At 50.6% G+C, this 18,746-nt stretch overlaps 1 protein-coding gene across 3 annotated transcripts in view; it reads right to left on the bottom strand.

Moving 5' to 3' along the window:
- LOC116954509 (guanylate cyclase soluble subunit beta-2-like) overlaps positions 1-4,837 on the bottom strand; it is a 41,513-nt gene extending 36,676 nt beyond the window's left edge. Inside the window, exons 1-2 of one of the 3 annotated variants that reach the window (XM_076052265.1) lie at positions 4,378-4,837; positions 1,249-1,322 (exon numbers count right to left, since the gene is read on the bottom strand). In XM_076052265.1, the coding sequence (XP_075908380.1) occupies positions 1,249-1,322; positions 4,378-4,380 (77 nt within the window). In that variant the 5' untranslated portion in view covers positions 4,381-4,837. The remainder of the gene's footprint in view (positions 1-1,248; positions 1,323-4,377) is intronic. The other 2 variants (XM_032975060.2, XM_076052266.1) reach the window with 2 other exon arrangements.
- Positions 4,838-18,746: the final 13,909 nt, after the last annotated feature.

An 18,746-nucleotide genomic window follows, 5' to 3' on the forward strand; every position in this document is an offset into this window, starting at 1 on the left:
AACACACACACACACACTCATGCACTCACCCACTCACCACCCACCCACCGCACTGCCGGTCACAACACTTTCTGCTTGCTCCCTTCTAGAATTCCTGGCCATCGTCTCATTCCCCAAGCTGTTATCTTCTTCATTAATTCAATAAAGGTGTTAACTCGTCATTTATTATACCCTACATTAGTGCTCACCTCTACCAGCTTTAAAATGGAATTGACGCTCAAAAGTGCACAAAGGAGCACACGGAGATGCGGACGCTTGCGATTACATTGAGAGACCGGAGGAGAACGACGTGGATCAGAGAACGTAGGTGGATGAAGCGGCATCGTCTTCACTGTGACGAGGGGCACGCGGGCGTGGTAAGGAGACGGGATGGTTGGCCGGTCGAGGAGGAGAGCCGAGGGACAGCCAAACAGGGGAACGCATCTGAAAATCGATCCAACGCGGAAATGGAGCGGTTGGATCAACGCGAGTGGATTGTTGCATCGCATGACTGCGTAGGGACGGTGGGTGACAGCTTGGGAAGGCCTTTATTCAGCAGTAGATTGATCATGGCTAAAGATGATGGTGGGTCAAGGTCATAGGGTTCCACGGTGGCTAGGAGATGTTAACTACCTTGCCTGGTATACATGAGGTCGTGGGTTCAATCCCGACACTGACGCCTGCTCTATATTTGGAGTGCGGTGTCTCTTTTCTCATGGTCGTGTGGATTTTTCCCCGGGTCCTCCGGGTTTTCCCCCTCCATATTTAAAATCAACATCACGCGTTCACAGCATTTGGTTGCTATACAATTCCAAGTGATAAGCCCACTTCGTTGAGCTATCATTTGTGATAGTCACTTCGCTTCTCAAAAAGAGATATATGGTAAAATATAAAAAAAAGTTTCGTTTTGTTAATAGTTTACTTAAATGATAAATATAAAACAAGAGTCGGCTGGGTGGCTGAGCGGTCAGAGATCCTCTGGATTGCAAACCCACAGCTCTATCCGTTGCCGCACTTGCAGCAGGCGGTCAGATTCCCCATCAACAAATCACACGCAGCTTAATCAACCTGCCCCTTGGAAAGACAATTATTTCACGTTGTTTTCCTCTTTCACCTGCCTTTAATCGTTCAAAGACTGATCATGAAAAAAATCGTATTTTCACATGAAACACGAAAAGGCAGTGCCTCCGAATGGAATGTGTCAAGAGCAGCAGCAGCGGTCTTGACGAGCGGGCCAGAGGGGTGAGTGGGGGACGCGGCGACACTTACCGCAGCTTCTCCCAAGTCTCCTCTCCGAACTTCTCCATGACCAGCGACTTGAGGCACGTGTTGATGAATCCGTACTGCTCGGGGGTCATGCACAGTCACCACCAAAGATAAAGATCCCTCTCCCAGTATAGCCTTAACACACTGTTGGGGCAAGTGCTGTTAGTGAGTAGCACCTATGGAAGGGCGGGAAGGCACACGAGGGGGTGGGTGGCCTGCACCACGCATAGCCCCGTGGTTGCGTGGATTTTTCTCCGGGTCCTCCGGTCTTTCTCTCCACATTTAGAATCGCCACGCGTTTAGAGGATTTTGCGCCCTGGTGTACAATTCCACGTGATAAGCCACTTCATTGAGCAATCATTTGTGGCCAGGTTGCTTCTGAAAAATAGCTTCATAGCTCAGTGGGCCTTACCTGGTAAAATAACAAAATAGTTTAGTTTAATCTTGATTTGAAGCTTTCGTGACTGCAGGAATCCATACTCTTTGGTTCTTTCGGCAAAGTCACGTAGGTAAAAAAATAATAGATCACGACGTTCTCCTGTTGTATCTGTTCCACCTGATGACGGTCGCTTATGTTGCGATAGAAACGTCGTGATCTGCTATTGTTCTACCTACGTGACTTTACCGAAAGAACCAAAGAGTAGAGTTTAGTTTTTGTCTCCCCAGTGGCGATGTTTGCCCACCGCACTAGGTACCTATTTGAGGCTGAGTCGACCATGGGGAGGGCCAGGACCGGTTCAGATAATCGTCAACGGTGTTCACTGTGACCAGGAATCAAACCGGGTTCGAAGCGCAGCGTGCTAACCACTGCACCACCTCTCCCCACAGTCACCACTGCCACCGCCCTTGCGAGAGGATCCAATCTTATTTTATATTTATAGAGCGTCTTTCATCAAGGCGTTTAACGCAATAAAAAATAACCCGGTATGAACAAATAAATGATTTAGCTGGTAGTGGCATGCAAGGGATGAGGAATGGATGGCTACGATAGAGCGGCGCGTGGTGGTTAGGAAAAGACCGGGGAGGGATGGAAAGGAGTCGGCGGCGAGGGGAGGGAAGAGGAAGGGAATGGGCGATGGATAAGATTTGAGGCTTTGAGAGAGACACGAAATGAGGTTAAGGCGGGGGACTGCTTAATGTACAGGTGGGAGTCTCCGCGAAGTGTTGAGTCTATGGTGGAGTGTTGAGTCTATCGGCAGTGTTGAGTCTATGGGCAGTGCTGCTTAATGTTCAAGGGAAGTTGATTCCAGTGGAGGGGTGCAAGCAGGGAGAAGGGCCGGAAACGAGATTGTGTGCACGTGGACAAGGAGGAACAGAGAGAGAAGCGGGGGGACATTGAACGAGATGAGAGAGGCGAGATCAGGTGGGGCGAGGCGATCGTCACAGGGCAGATGCTGCATAGAGGCAGTGCCCGTTTGAGTTTGATGGGTGCCCGATATTCCCGAAATCCCTACGCGTTAATCCGGCCCTGGCTGCAGGTGCACCACAGCTGCACGCACCGATGACCACAGACGTGCCCATCTGCTCAACGCCAAGACGTCCGCCCCACGTCAGATTCGGTGACAAAGCATGCCCTCCTGACGGCCTTCTCCATTTGGCTGGTCAGTAGAAGAACATGCATCATGGGACAGCCCTTTGTCAATCCACCGCTGGATGAAGGCCTTCCCACACCCTGTTGGTTATAGAGTATGACCACACTTCACCACACTGGTTATCACGGGCTGTTATTGGGCGGATCCAGGGCCGGTCCAGTTATAAATCGCCACTGCTGGGTTTTGAAGCGCAGTGCGCTAACCACAGCGCCACCGCTCCAAGGGCAATACACTAATGCGATGTTGTTATCCAACGGGATGCTGCTGGTGCCGTGCTGTCGTGGTCAGCAGCCTGGAATGATGGCGACCTCTTCATTGCAGCAGTACACAGGGGTACAGCACATTTGATCAAATCAGCAGGTGGCATGTAGTGGGGTAAAATGTGGGTACTCCCACCTCCTCCGAGACGTCTGGTTAACGTGGAAGAGTAGGCCAAAATGCAGTGACGTCGTGAATAAGTAATTGCAGGGCTGCACCTTCATCTTCCTTTATATCCAAGAGAACCTCACAGAGTCTCAACACAACGCTCGCGATAAAGGAGGGTCCTGGCATGTGATGATCTGGGCCATCAAGCCTCGTTGTGTGTGCCTTGATCGATGCGCATCAGCGGACGCCTGCATTCACCCGCCGCACCATGCTGGTGGTAACGTCGCGGAGACCGATGCATTCCTCCTCCCACGAGTGTGCTTTTTTCTGCTCGAGACGTGATGCGTAATCCCCACGTTTCAGTGCCACAATTAAATAACGACATTATTTGGTCACCAGATGGGGTTATGGTTCACTTGAATATTTTTTTCTGGTCTCAAAAAAGTGAGGGATGCGTTTGAATAAGCGGGCACTCTCTGAACATCATTCGTTAGCAATTACACATGTATAATAGGCTGCGCGGTGTGGGGGAAGGGGGGGATAATTCGAGAAAACACCCGAATATTTTTGGTTGCAATGATATTTCTGGTTACCGTTACAAAAGCGGAGATTTCACGATAACGAGTTAAAAACACGTTCAGCTTCCCAGCCTTCATGGAAAATCTCGAGGTTGACATTAGTGACTCGGTCACCCGGTCCACGATTGTCTGTTTGCGTAGAGATTAAAATCTACAAAACATACACACCCAGAGCGCCCATTGTTCTCTGCACAGCGCCTCTGCTCAGTCGCTTTTCAATGGACTTAAACAAATCTATTTGCACCTCCTCTCAACAACAAAAACAACTCACAACCCTTCATCCATCCACCGTTAAATGAAGCCACACTCCACACGACCGCATTGCTCTTTGGGGTTGTTTGACCATACTTCACCACGCTGGTCAGTGCCGGTTAGTGGAGGCGGCAAGCCAACCCAAGACCGGGTGTCACACACCACCGATGCGTTCCGTGGTCGGGAATCGAACTCGGGGAAAACGGACTCAGAGCGCAGTGCGTTAAGCACTGCACCACCGCTCCTCCCCTGCAAGTCTCATCGTTGAGCCATTGACGCAATTACTACAACAACAATATTGACCGTGTGCCTCTGCAGGACCACGTGAGTGGAATTCGACTCACCATCGCGAGAGGTTGATTGGCAGTCGTGGCAGCAGCAGCGGCGGCGACAGCAGCGGAAACGGCGACTCCAGCAGCGCGTGCGGTGAAAATGTTTCGTGCGCAAATTGTCGAGCGCCTTCTCGCGACACCTAAGGGAGCGCTTGAGCGCGCATGTGGGTGTGTCTGTGTGTGTCTGTGTGTGTGTCTGTGTGTAAGTGTGTGTGTAAGTGTGTGAAAGTGTGTGTGTCTGTGTGTAAGTGTGTGTAAGTGTGTGTGTGTAAGTGTGTGTCTGTATGTGTGTGTCTGTGTGTGTGTGCAAGTGTGTGTGTGTAAGTGTGTGTGTGTAAGTGTGTGTGTGTAAGTAGGTGCTCGCTAACAGCACTTGCCCCTACAGTCTGTTAAGGCTATATGGGGGATCTTTGTGTGTAAAAACAACCCCCTACCTCATCGCGGTGCCGCACGGGCAACTCTGTCGTGGACAGTGTCTGTGACCACTACAGTGGCTAAACAGGGGCTCTGGACGGGTGTGAGGGGCTGGTAACCCCTCCACCTTAAAAAAATTACCACGAAACCACGACTTAAATATATAAATAATAAAATTGTGCCGGAGGCCCCGGGGGGACAGGCGTCTATGACGTCTCCTGGCCAAACCCCAATTGGCGGAGCCAGGAGATTGAATATCTACCCTCGGGGCTCCTCCAGAAACAACGAAAAGCCACTTCGTGTGGCCACGTGGAATGTTCGAACGCTCACTGCGGAAGAGAGGCTGCCACTCCTCTGTCGGGAGCTGAACCGGTAGCGCCTGGATCTTTGTGGCATTCAGGAGGTCCGGTGGACCGGTTCTGGCTCCTGCTACCATGAGGGGTGGACAGTCTTCTACTCGGGGCAGCAGACTGCCAAACAACAGGGTGTGGCTCTTCTTTTGAACTAAAGAATGAAGGGTGTGTGGGAGCGTGGCGGTGAGGTGTGGGAAGCTGTAAGCCCCAGGCTACTTTGAGCTCGCCTTCCCATCAACCGGAGGCGAGGAGTGGTGTTCGTGGTTACTTATGCCCCCACAGAAGACGAATATCCGTGGAGGGATGCAGGCAAAGCCGATGAGTCAGATGCCTTCTATGACCTCTTGTCACAGGTGCTGGCTAAAGTGGCCCCTCAGGATAGAGTCATCTTGTTGGGTGACTTCAATGCCCGAGTTGGTCATGATGCTGGCACCTGGTCTGGAGTGATTGGAGGGCATGGGCCAGATCAGCTCAATAACAACGGTAGGAGGCTGCTAGATTTTTGTGCAGCCCATGGGCTTGTAATTACCAAGAAGCTGTTCCTGCATCGCCGCATCCACACAACATCATGGATCCATGCCGGGTCCAAGCAAGAACATCTGCTGGACTACATAGTGACGGACCAGCAGATACGAGCCCATGTCCTTGACACCAGGACCTACCGTGGAGCTGATCTGCCCTCTGACCATCGACTAGTCATCTGTAAGATGCACCTGCCATTTTTCCACTCCGGTGGTGGGTGTACACCCAGGACCCCATTCCAAGCTAAAGTGGCCTGGTCTCAGTTAGCTGATGAAAGTTGCAAGTGAGTATTTCATCATCGCTTGCGGCTGGGGTTGGCATCATCCCTCACTCCTCCTGATGTCGAGGGTAAATGGGCGAGGTTAAGGACTGTGAATCATGCAGCTGCAATGGCTGCTTTGGGTACGCGGTCCAGACATACCCAGAGACCCTGGCTGACAGAGGAGGTGTTCAGGATAGCTGAGAAAAAGCGACAGGCTCACTGTCATCGGTTACAGAATCCCATGTCAGAGAATGAGGAGGCTTACCGCAGCCTTCGCTCGGAGATTCGGGGAGCCGTGAGGCATTGCAAGGATGGGTGGTAGTCGCGGGTTGCTGAGGGGATGGAGTCTGCCTCAGTGGCCTGCGATCACAAATCTCTAGTTAACTCCATCAAAAAAGTAACCTGCAGCGCCACACCTATTGCCATTATTAGGGGAAAAAACGGTGTTCCAATCTCCGACCCCCAGGAACAAGTTTGCAGATTTGCTGAGCATTTCTGTGAGGTCGTGGTGGAGGGGAAACCCCTCAGCCAGGAAAACATCGTGGAACAAAGTAGGGATGACCCTGCTGAGGCTGCGGTGCCTCAAATATTGTAAGAAGTCACCCCATGTGAGCGGCTGGCTGAGGTGCCATCTATTGAGGAAGTACTGAAGGCGAGACCAGGAAAGGCACTGGGGAGAGAAGATCTCCCAAGCGAAATGCTGAGGGAGGGCGGCGTTTGTGCACAGACTGACCTATATGACATCATAACAACAGTCTGGACCACTGGATGGGTTCCGCAGGATTGGAAGGATGCCCTGGTGGTCCTCCTCTTTAAGAAGGGGGACCGCACAGACTGTAAGAACTACAGGGGCATCTCACTCCTCAGTGTGCCGGGAAAGGTCCTGGTAAGGATTATTCAACATCGACATGCCACGCACGCTGAGGAGATGCTTGCGGAGCCCCAATGCGGTTTCAGGAAAGGGTGGTCCTGCACAGATGCCATATTTTCTATCCGTCTGCTACAGCAGAGGTATAGGGAATTCCAACAAGACCTACATCTCTGCTTTATTGACCTGGTCAAGGCCTATGATACCATCAGTAGGCCTGGGCTCTGGGTTGTTCTTCGTGCTTTTGGAGTCCCTGACCCCCTGCTCACGATCATTAAGGACCTTCATGATAGTAAAACTACGTGGCCGGGAGTCATAGCCATTCCCTGTACACCTTGGGGTGCGACAGGGATGTCCTCTGGCTCCCACATTATTTAACATCTATTTTGACCACGTAGTTCGTGAAGCCTTCAATAGCTGTACCGGGGGAATCTCCATTTGGTACAGATATAATGGGAGGCTGATCGATGCCCGGGTGCAGTCAAGGGATGGCTCCCTATTGCTCAACCACGTTATGTATGTCGATGATTTGGTAATAGCTGCTCATTCAGAGGAGGAGTTGGTGACGCTGCTGCTGAGACTGGAGCGTGCCACTAAGAGATGGGGCCTTACCATCAGCCCCACCAAAACTAAGCACCTGCCTGGATATTTTGTACCATCGGACACTCCACCCCCACAACTCCCAATCGGTGATGGGGCAGTTGTGGATAGAGTGGAGAGTTTCCTATACCTGGGCAGTGTGCTTATGACCGACTCCAGTTAACAGCAAAGGTCTCACTCCGAATCAGTCGAGCGGCAATATAATTTCATCGGTTGTGTAACGCTATGTGGAAGCTACCTGGTCTGTCGCTCCACACTAAGCTTTAGGTCTTCTCGGCCACGGTTATTCCCTCCCTTCTCCACGCTTGCGAAACGTGGACCCCCTTTATGCTAGCCTGCCTACGATCCATCCTGGGTTTAACCAGGCTTGATTGTGTGAGGAGCTCACAAATCCTTGAAAGATCTGGGCAAGGTCCCATCAGTGAGCTCCTCCGGCAGGCAAGGCTGCGTTGGCTGGGTCATGTAGCCTGCATGCCCAGCCACCGCATGCCGAAACAGCTTTTGTTCGGCCGGATCGAGGGGGCTAAACGGGCGCGGCACGGGCTAGAGAAGAGATGGAGTGATGTGGTACAGGAGGACGTGGAGCTGAGTGGACTTGCCGATGACTGGTACCTAGCAGTGTCAAGATCGGCCTCTGTGGAGGAGGCTCGTGAAGGACGCTACTCGGCAGTTGGAGGCAGTCGCCCTCCAACAACAATGGAGGGCATAGGAGCGACGCTCACAACAACGAGCGGAACGCCGGGTGGCTAAAGCACAGCAGGTTGGCACAGTAGGGGGCACAGGTGGTGCATCAGCCAGTCAGTCGACCCGTGACACCTGGGTCTGCCCCGTGACCTCCTGCCAGCGGGCGTTTGACACTTCACGTGGCCTCAAGGTGCACATGGCCTGGCACAAGCGTCTTGGTGACGTCACCGCCACTTAGTGGCGAATGGCGGTTGTTGTTGTTGTGTGTGTGTAAGTGTGTGTGGGGAGCGATAGTGTAGCGGTTAGAGCGCTGCGCTATGAACCCAGCGACACGGGTTCGATTCCCGCTCACGGCCAACACCAGTGACGATTATCTTAACCGGTCCCGGGCCTCCCCTAGGTCGACTCAGCCTCAAATGAGTACCTGGTGCAGTGAGTAAACATTGCCACTAGGGAGACAAAGGCGGTCGAGCGTGGTGCTGGCCACCCACCCCCTCGTGTACCGTTACCAGCCTTCATAGGTGCTCGCTAACAGCACTTGCCCCTACAGTCTGTTAAGGCTAAATGGGGGATCTTTGTTTTCTGTCTTGTGTGGGCGTGGTGCTGGCCAACCACCCCCTCCTGTGCCGTCCCGGCCTTCATACGGGACCATTGATTGTTGTACAGGGTGGCCCAAAACTCAGGGCATGTAGGGTTATTATAATTATATCAATACATCATGTAGTTTTACAAATGTTTTTAAATGAAATTAACTTTTAAAAATGTTTCAGGGTTCTTAGTCAAGTTTTGTCAACGACGGACTTGAGGTGACTCCACAGTAAGAAGAAAATAAATTTAAATAATGATTATAGATAGAATACTAACTTCAATGATAAATAATACAAATTTATCAATGCCCATGTTAAAATAAATTAAATAACCCTATGTGCCCTGACTTTTGGGCCACCCAGTACAGTAATAATAGCCTATGTGTCTTGAGTTTTGCGCCACCCTGTGTAATAATAACCCGTTGTGCCCTGACTTTTGGGCCACCCTGTCCACGACATAGGTGATTCACACTCCACCCCCGGCTTTTAACGTCCCCGTATACACTTTGATAACCTCAGATGGATATCTCAGGTAACCCCAGATGGCAATAATGATGGCTAATGGATGGTTACTGGATTGCAAATGGATTGCCAACGGAATGCATCGTTCACAAAGGGGAGGGGGAATGCTGCCGTGTTGTAGTTGTTCACGTGATTTAGAGGTCGTCGCTGCGATCTCCCGGCGCGGCAATATAAAAAAAATGGCATGTAAACTATCTATAAACTATACACTATTTTTATTTACCAGGTAAGGGCCACTGAGCGAGATAGCTACCTGGCCGCACATGATAGCTCAACGAAGTGGCTTTTCACGTGGAAATTTATAGTAGCAGCCAAATACTCTCAACGTAAAACCAGAGGACCTGGACAAAAACCTACGTGACCACGGGGAGAACATGCAAACTCCAAATATGTGTAGTGAGCGACTTCGGAGACATGACGTGTAGAGGGCTCCTTGATTATTTCTCGCACTTTACAGGCACAATCACTGAGCAACATATATATTGGGCTACGCAAGGCTGACCCACTCATACAGCTCCATCGCTGACGTCTAACTATATAGCTGGCTGACTAATACAGCGACGACGACGATGGGAGCCGTACAGCGGATCGGCCGTGTGGCTGGGCGATGGAGAAGAGATGACGGCGAAGACAGCGACAGAAGCCAGGACCTGGACCCCCACGACCCCCCGAACCTCCGATTACATCCCCCTTATATACTCCTCGGCGTGGCCAAGCCCCTTCTATAACCTTCCAGCAGATTACCAGAACTTCCCGACTGATCCCCGCCTCTGACCTTTAGCTCAGTTACGCCCACCTTATGGTTGGCTATTATATGACGCACCCATACCCGTAATTATCCCTCCTGGTCAACAGATGGCACCCTGTCACTACATATGCAACAGGTATCAGGGTCGGGATCGAACCCATGACCTCCTGCATACCAGGCAAGGTAGTTAACATCTCGCCACCACGGCATCCCTTAAACATAAATAGGTACAACCCCACTGGGGATCGGTAGCACGCGCATGGTGTGGGTCCTCCTCTAACTTCTTCCAACATGTCTGTCCAGAGTGGAAGAGTAGGCCCACGTACCCTCTAGAGGGGCGAGAGCTCCGTCTAGTGAAGGTGCTTCTGCCAGCAGTGGCGGTGAGCGATTCTAAATAACGGTTACCGATTTTTGCCGGATATCGTTCAAACAACTTTAATTTCAACGGACCTTTACAAAACCTGACACGATTTCAGGTGCATTTATGGTCCACAAACGTGGCTAATTAACGCCCACAAGCAACGGGGAAGAGAGATGCATGCCTGGGATGGGTGCTACGAGAAACAGATAAGAGAGCAACACTTGGATTGGAGAACATGCGTGGGACATGTGACCAGGAAGGGGACGTGACGGCCGTTGGTCAAGAGAAGTGACGGGTAATGCGTGGAACGCGTCCGAGAGGGCGGCCACCGAACGGAGGTGGAGCGACGAAGTCGAGTTGCGTGCAGGGGGTTGAGTTCTCAACCGGAGGGGGGGGGAAACGCAAACCCCCTGGGGGGTAGGTCGCAATGTCCCAGGAGGTACTTGGAGGTGAATTATAACTGTGTGAAATGTTGTCATTCGTGAGAATCATTGGTGAATAATCACGTATAATTCTGCCTATATAAAATAACTACGATAAAATGTTAATCCACGTGGTAACCTAGAACGATATAAAAGACCTTCCTAAACTTATTGATCGTAAACAATCCGGGGTTTCCAAGAGTAATCGGCGAGCGGGAATAAATCACATCATGCATGCACAGCGCCTGTTGAATTTGTATTCGCTAGTTAGGATACCTTACAAAATGGCCAATTGCTTAAAATATCGATGTTCATTATTCAACCATTTATTTCTCAGAACTATGTTGGATCAGGCAAGGGGGTATACTCGGTTGAAACAACATTCAAGAAGAGGGGGTAACATCGTAGCCCAACATCGGTTGAGAACCAATGCCAGTCGATGTGGATTGTTGCATCTCAGAGCCGTGTGGACTGCGACAGCTTGGGCAGGAAGCCTTGACCCAGCAGTGGATCGATCGTGGCTGCTGCTTGTGATGATGGTAGTGGTGGAGACTGTATGGGATACGACGGGGATGTGATTATATCGGTTGATTCCATCACTCGTCTTGCGTGCGTAATCTATGACGTGCGCACGCCGTGAGAATGATTAATAGCCGGCGATTTACATTGCGGCACCCCACAACTCACAACCCCCCCCCCCCCCACCGCCTTTGATGGAATGAAGATGAACGGAGCCCACGCGTTGCCGTTTGACAACCGCGTGATGAACACCGCGGGTACGCACCGAACACGCGAGGCAGGGGCAAGAAGCATGCCACGGGCGTGTGGGGGTTAAAGGCGCAGCCCTGCAGTTGCGTTGCTCACGCCGCTGCTTGCGAAGGGCCTCAACGAGATGGAGCTCGAGAGGGCCCCTCTGTGTCTCCGCCCGTCAGACAGAATCAGAATCTGAATATATATATATTTATGCTGGAGGAATCCGATGAGCTGTGAAGATATTTTTCACAGATGTCTTGAAGGGACACGGGGTAAGAACGCTCCAACTCCAAAAGCCAAATACTCCAAACGCGTGATGTTGATTCTAAATGGGGAGGGAAACACCGCAGGACCCGGAGAAAAATCCTCACGACCACGGGGAGAGAGACACGCAAACTCAAAATATACAACAGGCGTCAGGGTCGGGATCAAGCTGTTGTGGGCATATTCGTGTATTGAACGATATAAAGAGGCGCCATTTCTCTGCGTAGTAATGTGACCCACACACGTGCTGGGATCCTTCGTTCGAGAATGATGACCCTCCATGGACAGCAGTGATTATCAAGGTTTGGTACGCGGGTGGCTACTGAAGGCCAATATCGGAAATGCATGTATTCTTACAGTGACGGAACGTTCGTCGTTATTGATAGTTTGGTAGCATCGAGTATCCTGTGCGTTCTTTCCTTCATGCCTGTTAGTATCATGATGCGTCTGGTTCCGGTATCGAATGCCTTGGGAGGGCCAAAAGCTTTCCAAGATTACCACTCGAGTGCCGGATGCTCCCTGTGTTACCGGGTTTATTTGTTCTTGTGGACATGCCTGGTAACGTTTCTTCCTGGCCCCCTCTGGAACGTATCCCGATCTTGAGTTACGGAAATAAGAATTGTTTTGGGAAGGGCACATTTGACCTTCCGACAAATGTGCCCTTACCCAACGGAGTTGATGATGAGTGCTGCCATCTTCAATACTCGCATATCCGGGGCTGTTGATGAACTATCCTTCCACATGGAACTATCCTTAAACATGATTATTAGGATTTTCCGTAAGCAGCGCTGAAAATTTATCAAGTGCCTTTGTTTGTCTGTCCACGTATCTGTGCCATGCAGGCGTGCAGGTATCACGACGGCATTGCAGACCACTCATTTGGTGGTCGTTCTGATGTCGTGGTCGTTTAAGAACCCTCCTATCTTAGCCGACTGAAGACTTCCCTGGCATTGGCAATACGATGTTGAATATCCTCGATGTCTACTTTGTGTGACGGCTGCCAAGATAATCGAAATACTACATTCTCTAAGGTGTCCTGGACCCTGAGTGTTAAAGGTGCAGGTGATGGAACGCTAAGCGTTGGCCGAAGTGGTTCTGCCGTTGAGCTTAAGCTCCATCCTGCTGTGTGCTTCAAAGACGTCAACAGCCTGAAGATCAGTTTCTTTACAGCACGGACTCGTCTACGTATTGCAGCTGCACGAGAGATGTGACTCGTGACCTTAGATTTCACTCACGGCTGACAATGAAGAGCTGTTCCGTCAATCCATTGGATTAGTTGTCCACAAATAGTAATTGTTGCAACAAAAAATAAATGGAGAAGACTGACAGTCGCACATCCCTTGATTTTACGTCGGTCCTTGTGTCGGCTGATTCGGGTCACGGAGCCGCGACTGAGGACTCCACTACCTGCATACTATCGCGAAGGAATACACCGTGAAAAACAGACCCTGATGCAGCACTTCCAATTGAATGCGGGGTAGAAACTAATGGTGTGTTAGGGGAGCTAAACCCGAGAATGGAAAGAAATGTTTCGGTTCAAAGTTCGGTCAGAGAATTACTTGGTTTGTTGGATGTAGCTTTATTAAACTGAAAATACATTCCAGGGGGTACAAGATACGTTCATTTCATAAGGGAGCAATCACGACAACCATGTCTGAGGTGTATATACACTCTCTCCGATCAGAGTTCGATTCCAGCTCAGGGCCAACACCAATCACGAATATCTGAACCGGTCCCGCCACGACGGCCTTGACAAGTGCTCGCTTTTATAGCACTTGCCCAAAACAGTGCAAGGGTGGACGAGGGGTCGTTGTGTTAGGCCCAGCACCTACCCCGGCACAAGCGCCGTGGTGACGTCGCCGCAACTTTGTGGCGAGTGGCGGTTGTGCCGGGGTGCTTGTCGTTGAGTGGCAGAAGCACCGAATGAAGAGCGGGACGCGGTGGACAGCACCGTGCCCGACCACTTTGCCCCATAAGTTATGTTCAAGGCTACAGGGGTCTTTGGGGCCGTCCATAAATGACGTCACGCACCTGTGGGGGGGGGGGGGGCAGACATTTGTGACGATGTGGGGGGGGGGGTTTGAGAAATGTGACGTCACATCAAAATGAGCAACTTTAAATAAATATAGACAACACGTTCTACTTACATTTTGATTTGAATAAGAATCAGAAAGGGTTTTATTCGCTATGAAAGTTCACACCGACACGGAATTTACTTTGGCAGGATGGTGCATACATTCAACATATAGGAATCTAAAATCTTAAATAAGTTTTAAACAAGTCTTACTATAATAATAAGGGTTAAAAGTCTAACTAACACCAAGGGGCTGAAGTATATAAAATTGAATAAATATCGAATATAAAATAGCTTTAAGATATATGATTTGAAGCTTTCGTGACGGCAGGGATTCATATTGTTTCCCTCATACGTGACTTTACCGAAAGAACCAAGAATACGTTCTACTTAATTAAATAGATTTTTTAATAAATACTTTCTCCTACAATATCAGAGTGCAGCGCCACGTTAAATACGCACTACAATGACAATAGTTTAAAGCGATTTGAAGCATGTTTTTTTTTTGGGGGGGGGGGAGCAGAGTTTTCTGACGTCATATTTGAGGGGGGGTTCTGATTTTTAGTGACGCCGTGTGACGAGGGGGGGAGGGGGGGAAGGTCAAAAATCGTCAAAAATCGCGTGACGTCATTTATGGACGACCCCTTTGTCCCAGGGTGACGTTAGTGGTTAGTGCCACTGGACTAGAACCTGATGAGCTAGGATGGTTCGAATCCCGACCACGGCTAATATCGGTGGCGAGTGATATGTGAACTCCCTGTAGGTCTTCGGCCTTAAAGGAGTCATTGTTGAGTGTCGGAATGAAATATGTGGCCGAGGGTGGTGCTGGCACTCGCCATAGAATCGTGTAATTGCCAAATGACTGAGAACCAACTTTTGATAATGTTTAACGTGGAGTTAATATCAGCAGCCCATGGTCTTATCCACTGCCGGGTCTCTTCCTGCGCCGTCTCCATCCCTCGCGGTCCCGTGATGCCCAATTACATTATTTTAGTGGGTGGGTGGGCGGTCGACAATGTTTGTACGCCTGTTTGATCAACTTTTTATCGCCACATATAACGTTTTGATTCGGGCCCTCTGAAAGGCTCTTATAATTTGACGGACAAACGGAACGCCGGGCTTTGATAATAGTTTACCTCGAAGGATTTGAAGCTACCACGAAGTGTATACTCATGCACGATACCAATTACATAGTAAACAATCTTGACTTGAAGCTTTCATGACTGCAGGAATTCATATTCTTTGGGTCTTTCGGTAAAGTCACGTGGATGGAATTTTAAAACTACAACGTTCTGATCGCAACACAAGCGATCGTCATCAGGACGAGATGACGATCGCTTGTGTTGCGATCGAAACGTCGTAGTTTTTTGTTATTTTCTTTCAACCTATCCACGTGACTTTACCGAAAGACCCAAAGCATAAGTAAACAAGTTGTTACGGCTATGAGTGCTTTTAAATAGCCACGCCTACAACTAGCGACTCCTGACACTCGTAGCTACGCCCATTTTCAAATAGCCCCGCCAATATCTGCGTAGCCCCGCCCACTAGTGCCAGTCGATATTTTGAGAAAAATGTAAGACGTGAGGACGTGTTCGTTCTCATACTGCCTCTTGGTGTCCAAAACAAACTACTGCACCGACCCTGGCCAACACCAAGTCTCGTAGACCCCATCCCCACATGCTCGTGTGTGTGTTTCGTGGTGCAGAAGGACATTGCCATACTGTAAAAGGGTCACTCAAACGTCCCGGTGGTTTCCGAAAACCTTTCCCGGTGTCCGCCCGACCGCGAAGATGTAAAATGCACTTAGCAGTGAAGAGTCTTGAGTGGGCGGAGCTACCTGAGTATTAGGTTGAGATAGCGGTGGAGTGGGTGTGGCTATAGAAGTAGGCGGGGTCTCTATGAAGTGTGTGGCGGGGGGTGTGGGGGAGGCTCATGCGATCAGGCGACATGAGCACGTGAAAGCGCAGACGTTTTCTGACCATACGCATTCATTGGTAAAGGCTCAGGTTTGTTCAGATAACTCTCTTAGCCATGGCTGATAATTGAATTGAGTTTTTCGGTCGGGTTGCATAGACTAACTCCTTAAAACAAAATATTTTAAACAGGTAAGGTCCAGCTGAGCTACATATGGCTCTTTCCGAAGCGACCTGGCCACACGATAGCTCGAAGTGGCTTGTGTGGAAATTCATTGCAGCTTAATACTACAAACGCATGCGTCTAAATGTGGAGCGGAGGGTGGGGGCTACCGGAGAAACCCACGCAACCACGGGGAGAGATGCAAACTCCAAGTAAACAGGAGTCGAGATCGAAGCCACGACCTCCTGCATACCAGACGAAGTAGTTAACATCTCGCCACCGTGGCGGCGCTCTGCTGTCGCTCCACCAGAAATAAATGTAGACCTCGAAGCGTCAAACGGTTGTCCACCTCGACGTCCACGAACCGTGCCCTGTGCATTTCATGGACACTCCCAGTGAGAATAGGTTTTCCCCTTTTTTCTGGCAACAAAACAGCTGTGCTAAGATGTTCAAGCACTAAACTGAAACCTTTTACAAGGAATCACGTCTGCATTAACCACAAGACTTGTGGTCAGAATGCAAACAAAAATACACTCTGGTAATATATGCATTGTCTTTAAAACTAAACTGATTGGTCCACACCAGAGACAGCTTTCTGCCTATTACCCGTGGCAAGGGGTGAAGATGCCGTAATCCAGCAAGTGGATCTGCAAAGAGGCTATCAACGTGGTGCTTTGTTTTATTTGATGCGAGATTAAATGAAAGTGCAGACGTTTTCTGACCATCCCCATTCACGCAGCCTATCAACGAATGGGCCGCAACGCGCCAGAATCTCGCCGGACCTCCTTGAAGCTTTGCCGGATTGAGCCTGGCTCGTGCGTGCGTGGGCAAATCCACCCGTACATAAAACACGTGCTGCTGACATTTGACGGCATGCGCTCTGGCTGAGCCCGAGGTTGGCAGGGAAGCTCGGGGCGCCACTGAGCGCGTGGGACGCTGCTCGCCCGGGCCGCGTTGCACCCCGAGGGAGCGGTCTCGGGAGCCGTTGCTTAGCGGTGGCGTCGCTGGGACCGCAACTCGCTCGGACGCAACCATTGCGACATTAAATCGTGGTTGGCGGAGAAGGGGGGCGGATAACGGGAAATATTAAAAAAAAGAAATATTCAATGATTCCGCAAGCTTATCCGTCACGCGTTGCTGCATTATTATTTATATTTTTTTCCTATCCATGACCGTTGCGTTGCTGTGTTTTTTTTTTGTCGGGTGGAACCAGTTTTGGACCACGCTGAGTTTCGGGTGGGGTGGTTGCAATCGTTTGGTTTGTCCCATCCGCCCTGGCTACGCGGGGCAAGAGCAGCAGTGGAGGACAGATGCGCGAGATTTATTCCAGCAAGACGCGGCAACAGCGGCATGCACCCGATGCAGATTAAATTAAATATCCGGCGCAGGCGAGCTTTGTACCACCCCCCCCCCCCCCAGCTTTCGCACACTCTCGTACAAGGTCGGGTGACGCGTTGCGGTTTGTGTTTGTAGATGCTGCATATTGGGTGATACTGAATGTGTACATGAGTGTAAGCGCGGTAGACCGCTGGTAAGGAGAGTGGGGAGCGCGGTGGTGTAGCGCCGTGCTACGAACCCAGCAGCTCGAGTTCAATTTATTCTCGCGGTCGGCACCAGGTGACTAAGCTGAACCGGTCCTGGGCCTCTCCTAAGTCGGCTCGGCCTCAAATGAGTACCTGGTGCGGTGTGTATAAAATATCGCCACTGGGGAGACAAAGGCGGCCTAGACGTAGAGCTGGCCACCCACCCCCTCTTGTGCCGTGCCGGCCTTCATAGGTGCTCGCAGCACTTGCCTCAACAGTCTTCATGTTATGGGGTGGGGGGGAGGGGTCTTTATATGAAATGGAACAAAGATGCACTGGGGAGACAAAGGCGGCTGGGCGCGCGTGGTTCCATCCACACTGCGCCGTGTGCTGCCATGCATGGGGAGCTCGCGAGCAGAACTTTTCGGGACACCCTGTAAACACACGCATGCAGAGGGGAGCGGACAGCGAGTGGAGGCATGAACCCGTTGTACTTGTGTACCGAAGTAACGTGCACCAAAGATATGCGTGTTTTACAGCCCTTTGTCGATCCACTGCTGGATGAAGCCGCCCACCACCAATGCCTTTCACTCCATGGGAGTTGCCTGGCCATACTTCACCACCACGCAGGCAAGCGCGGGTTGGTGATGAACGGCGCAGGACGGGGATACAGCTTTCGCTCGTCGGTGGATATTGACCGTGGCCCGGAATCCAAGCTCTGTTGGCCGTGTTCAGAGCGAGAGCCACTGAGCAAACTGCGCTCCGCCGCAGCGCGTGGAGTTTTTTTTTTGCACTGGAACGAAAACGCGCGAAGCTGCAACAGCAGCAGCAGGAGCACCGCCAACCTCGACTTCGTCACCACGCTACCGATATCGCAGAACTTTACGGCAGCCACAATCGATGAATGTGCGATGCTCGCTGGCGGTGAGTATTTTTTTCCACATGCTAGCCATTGTTTATGCTATATGTGTCAGTCGATATCTAAAATTGTCAGGAAGTTTTTTTTTCCAACCCTGAACGAATATTTAAAATGCTTCAGTAAATAGTTGAAATGTATCCAATAAATCCCAACTAATATTCGGCATCCGTGTTAGTTCTGTAGCATTTACACACACAGATCTCCCTGTAGAGTGTAGACTATCGGGCAATTGCTGTTCGCGAGCGGCTATTACGTCGGGTATGGCGCACGAGGGGGTGGTGTGGACCCAGACACTACTCTGATTTAAGGCAGTAGACCTTGGGCCGACGCAAGGCTGCTTCAGATACCAGCGCCACTGTTAACCACGATAGGAATTCGAACCCTGGTTAACAGAAGTCGTAGGGTCGGCGGCGGGTGGACCTGTCACGC

The sequence above is a fragment of the Petromyzon marinus genome, chromosome 55 (assembly GCF_048934315.1).
Source record: "Petromyzon marinus isolate PM22_M1 ecotype Great Lakes invasive population chromosome 55, UKy_Petmar_22M1.pri1.0, whole genome shotgun sequence".
Lineage (NCBI taxonomy): Eukaryota > Metazoa > Chordata > Hyperoartia > Petromyzontiformes > Petromyzontidae > Petromyzon > Petromyzon marinus.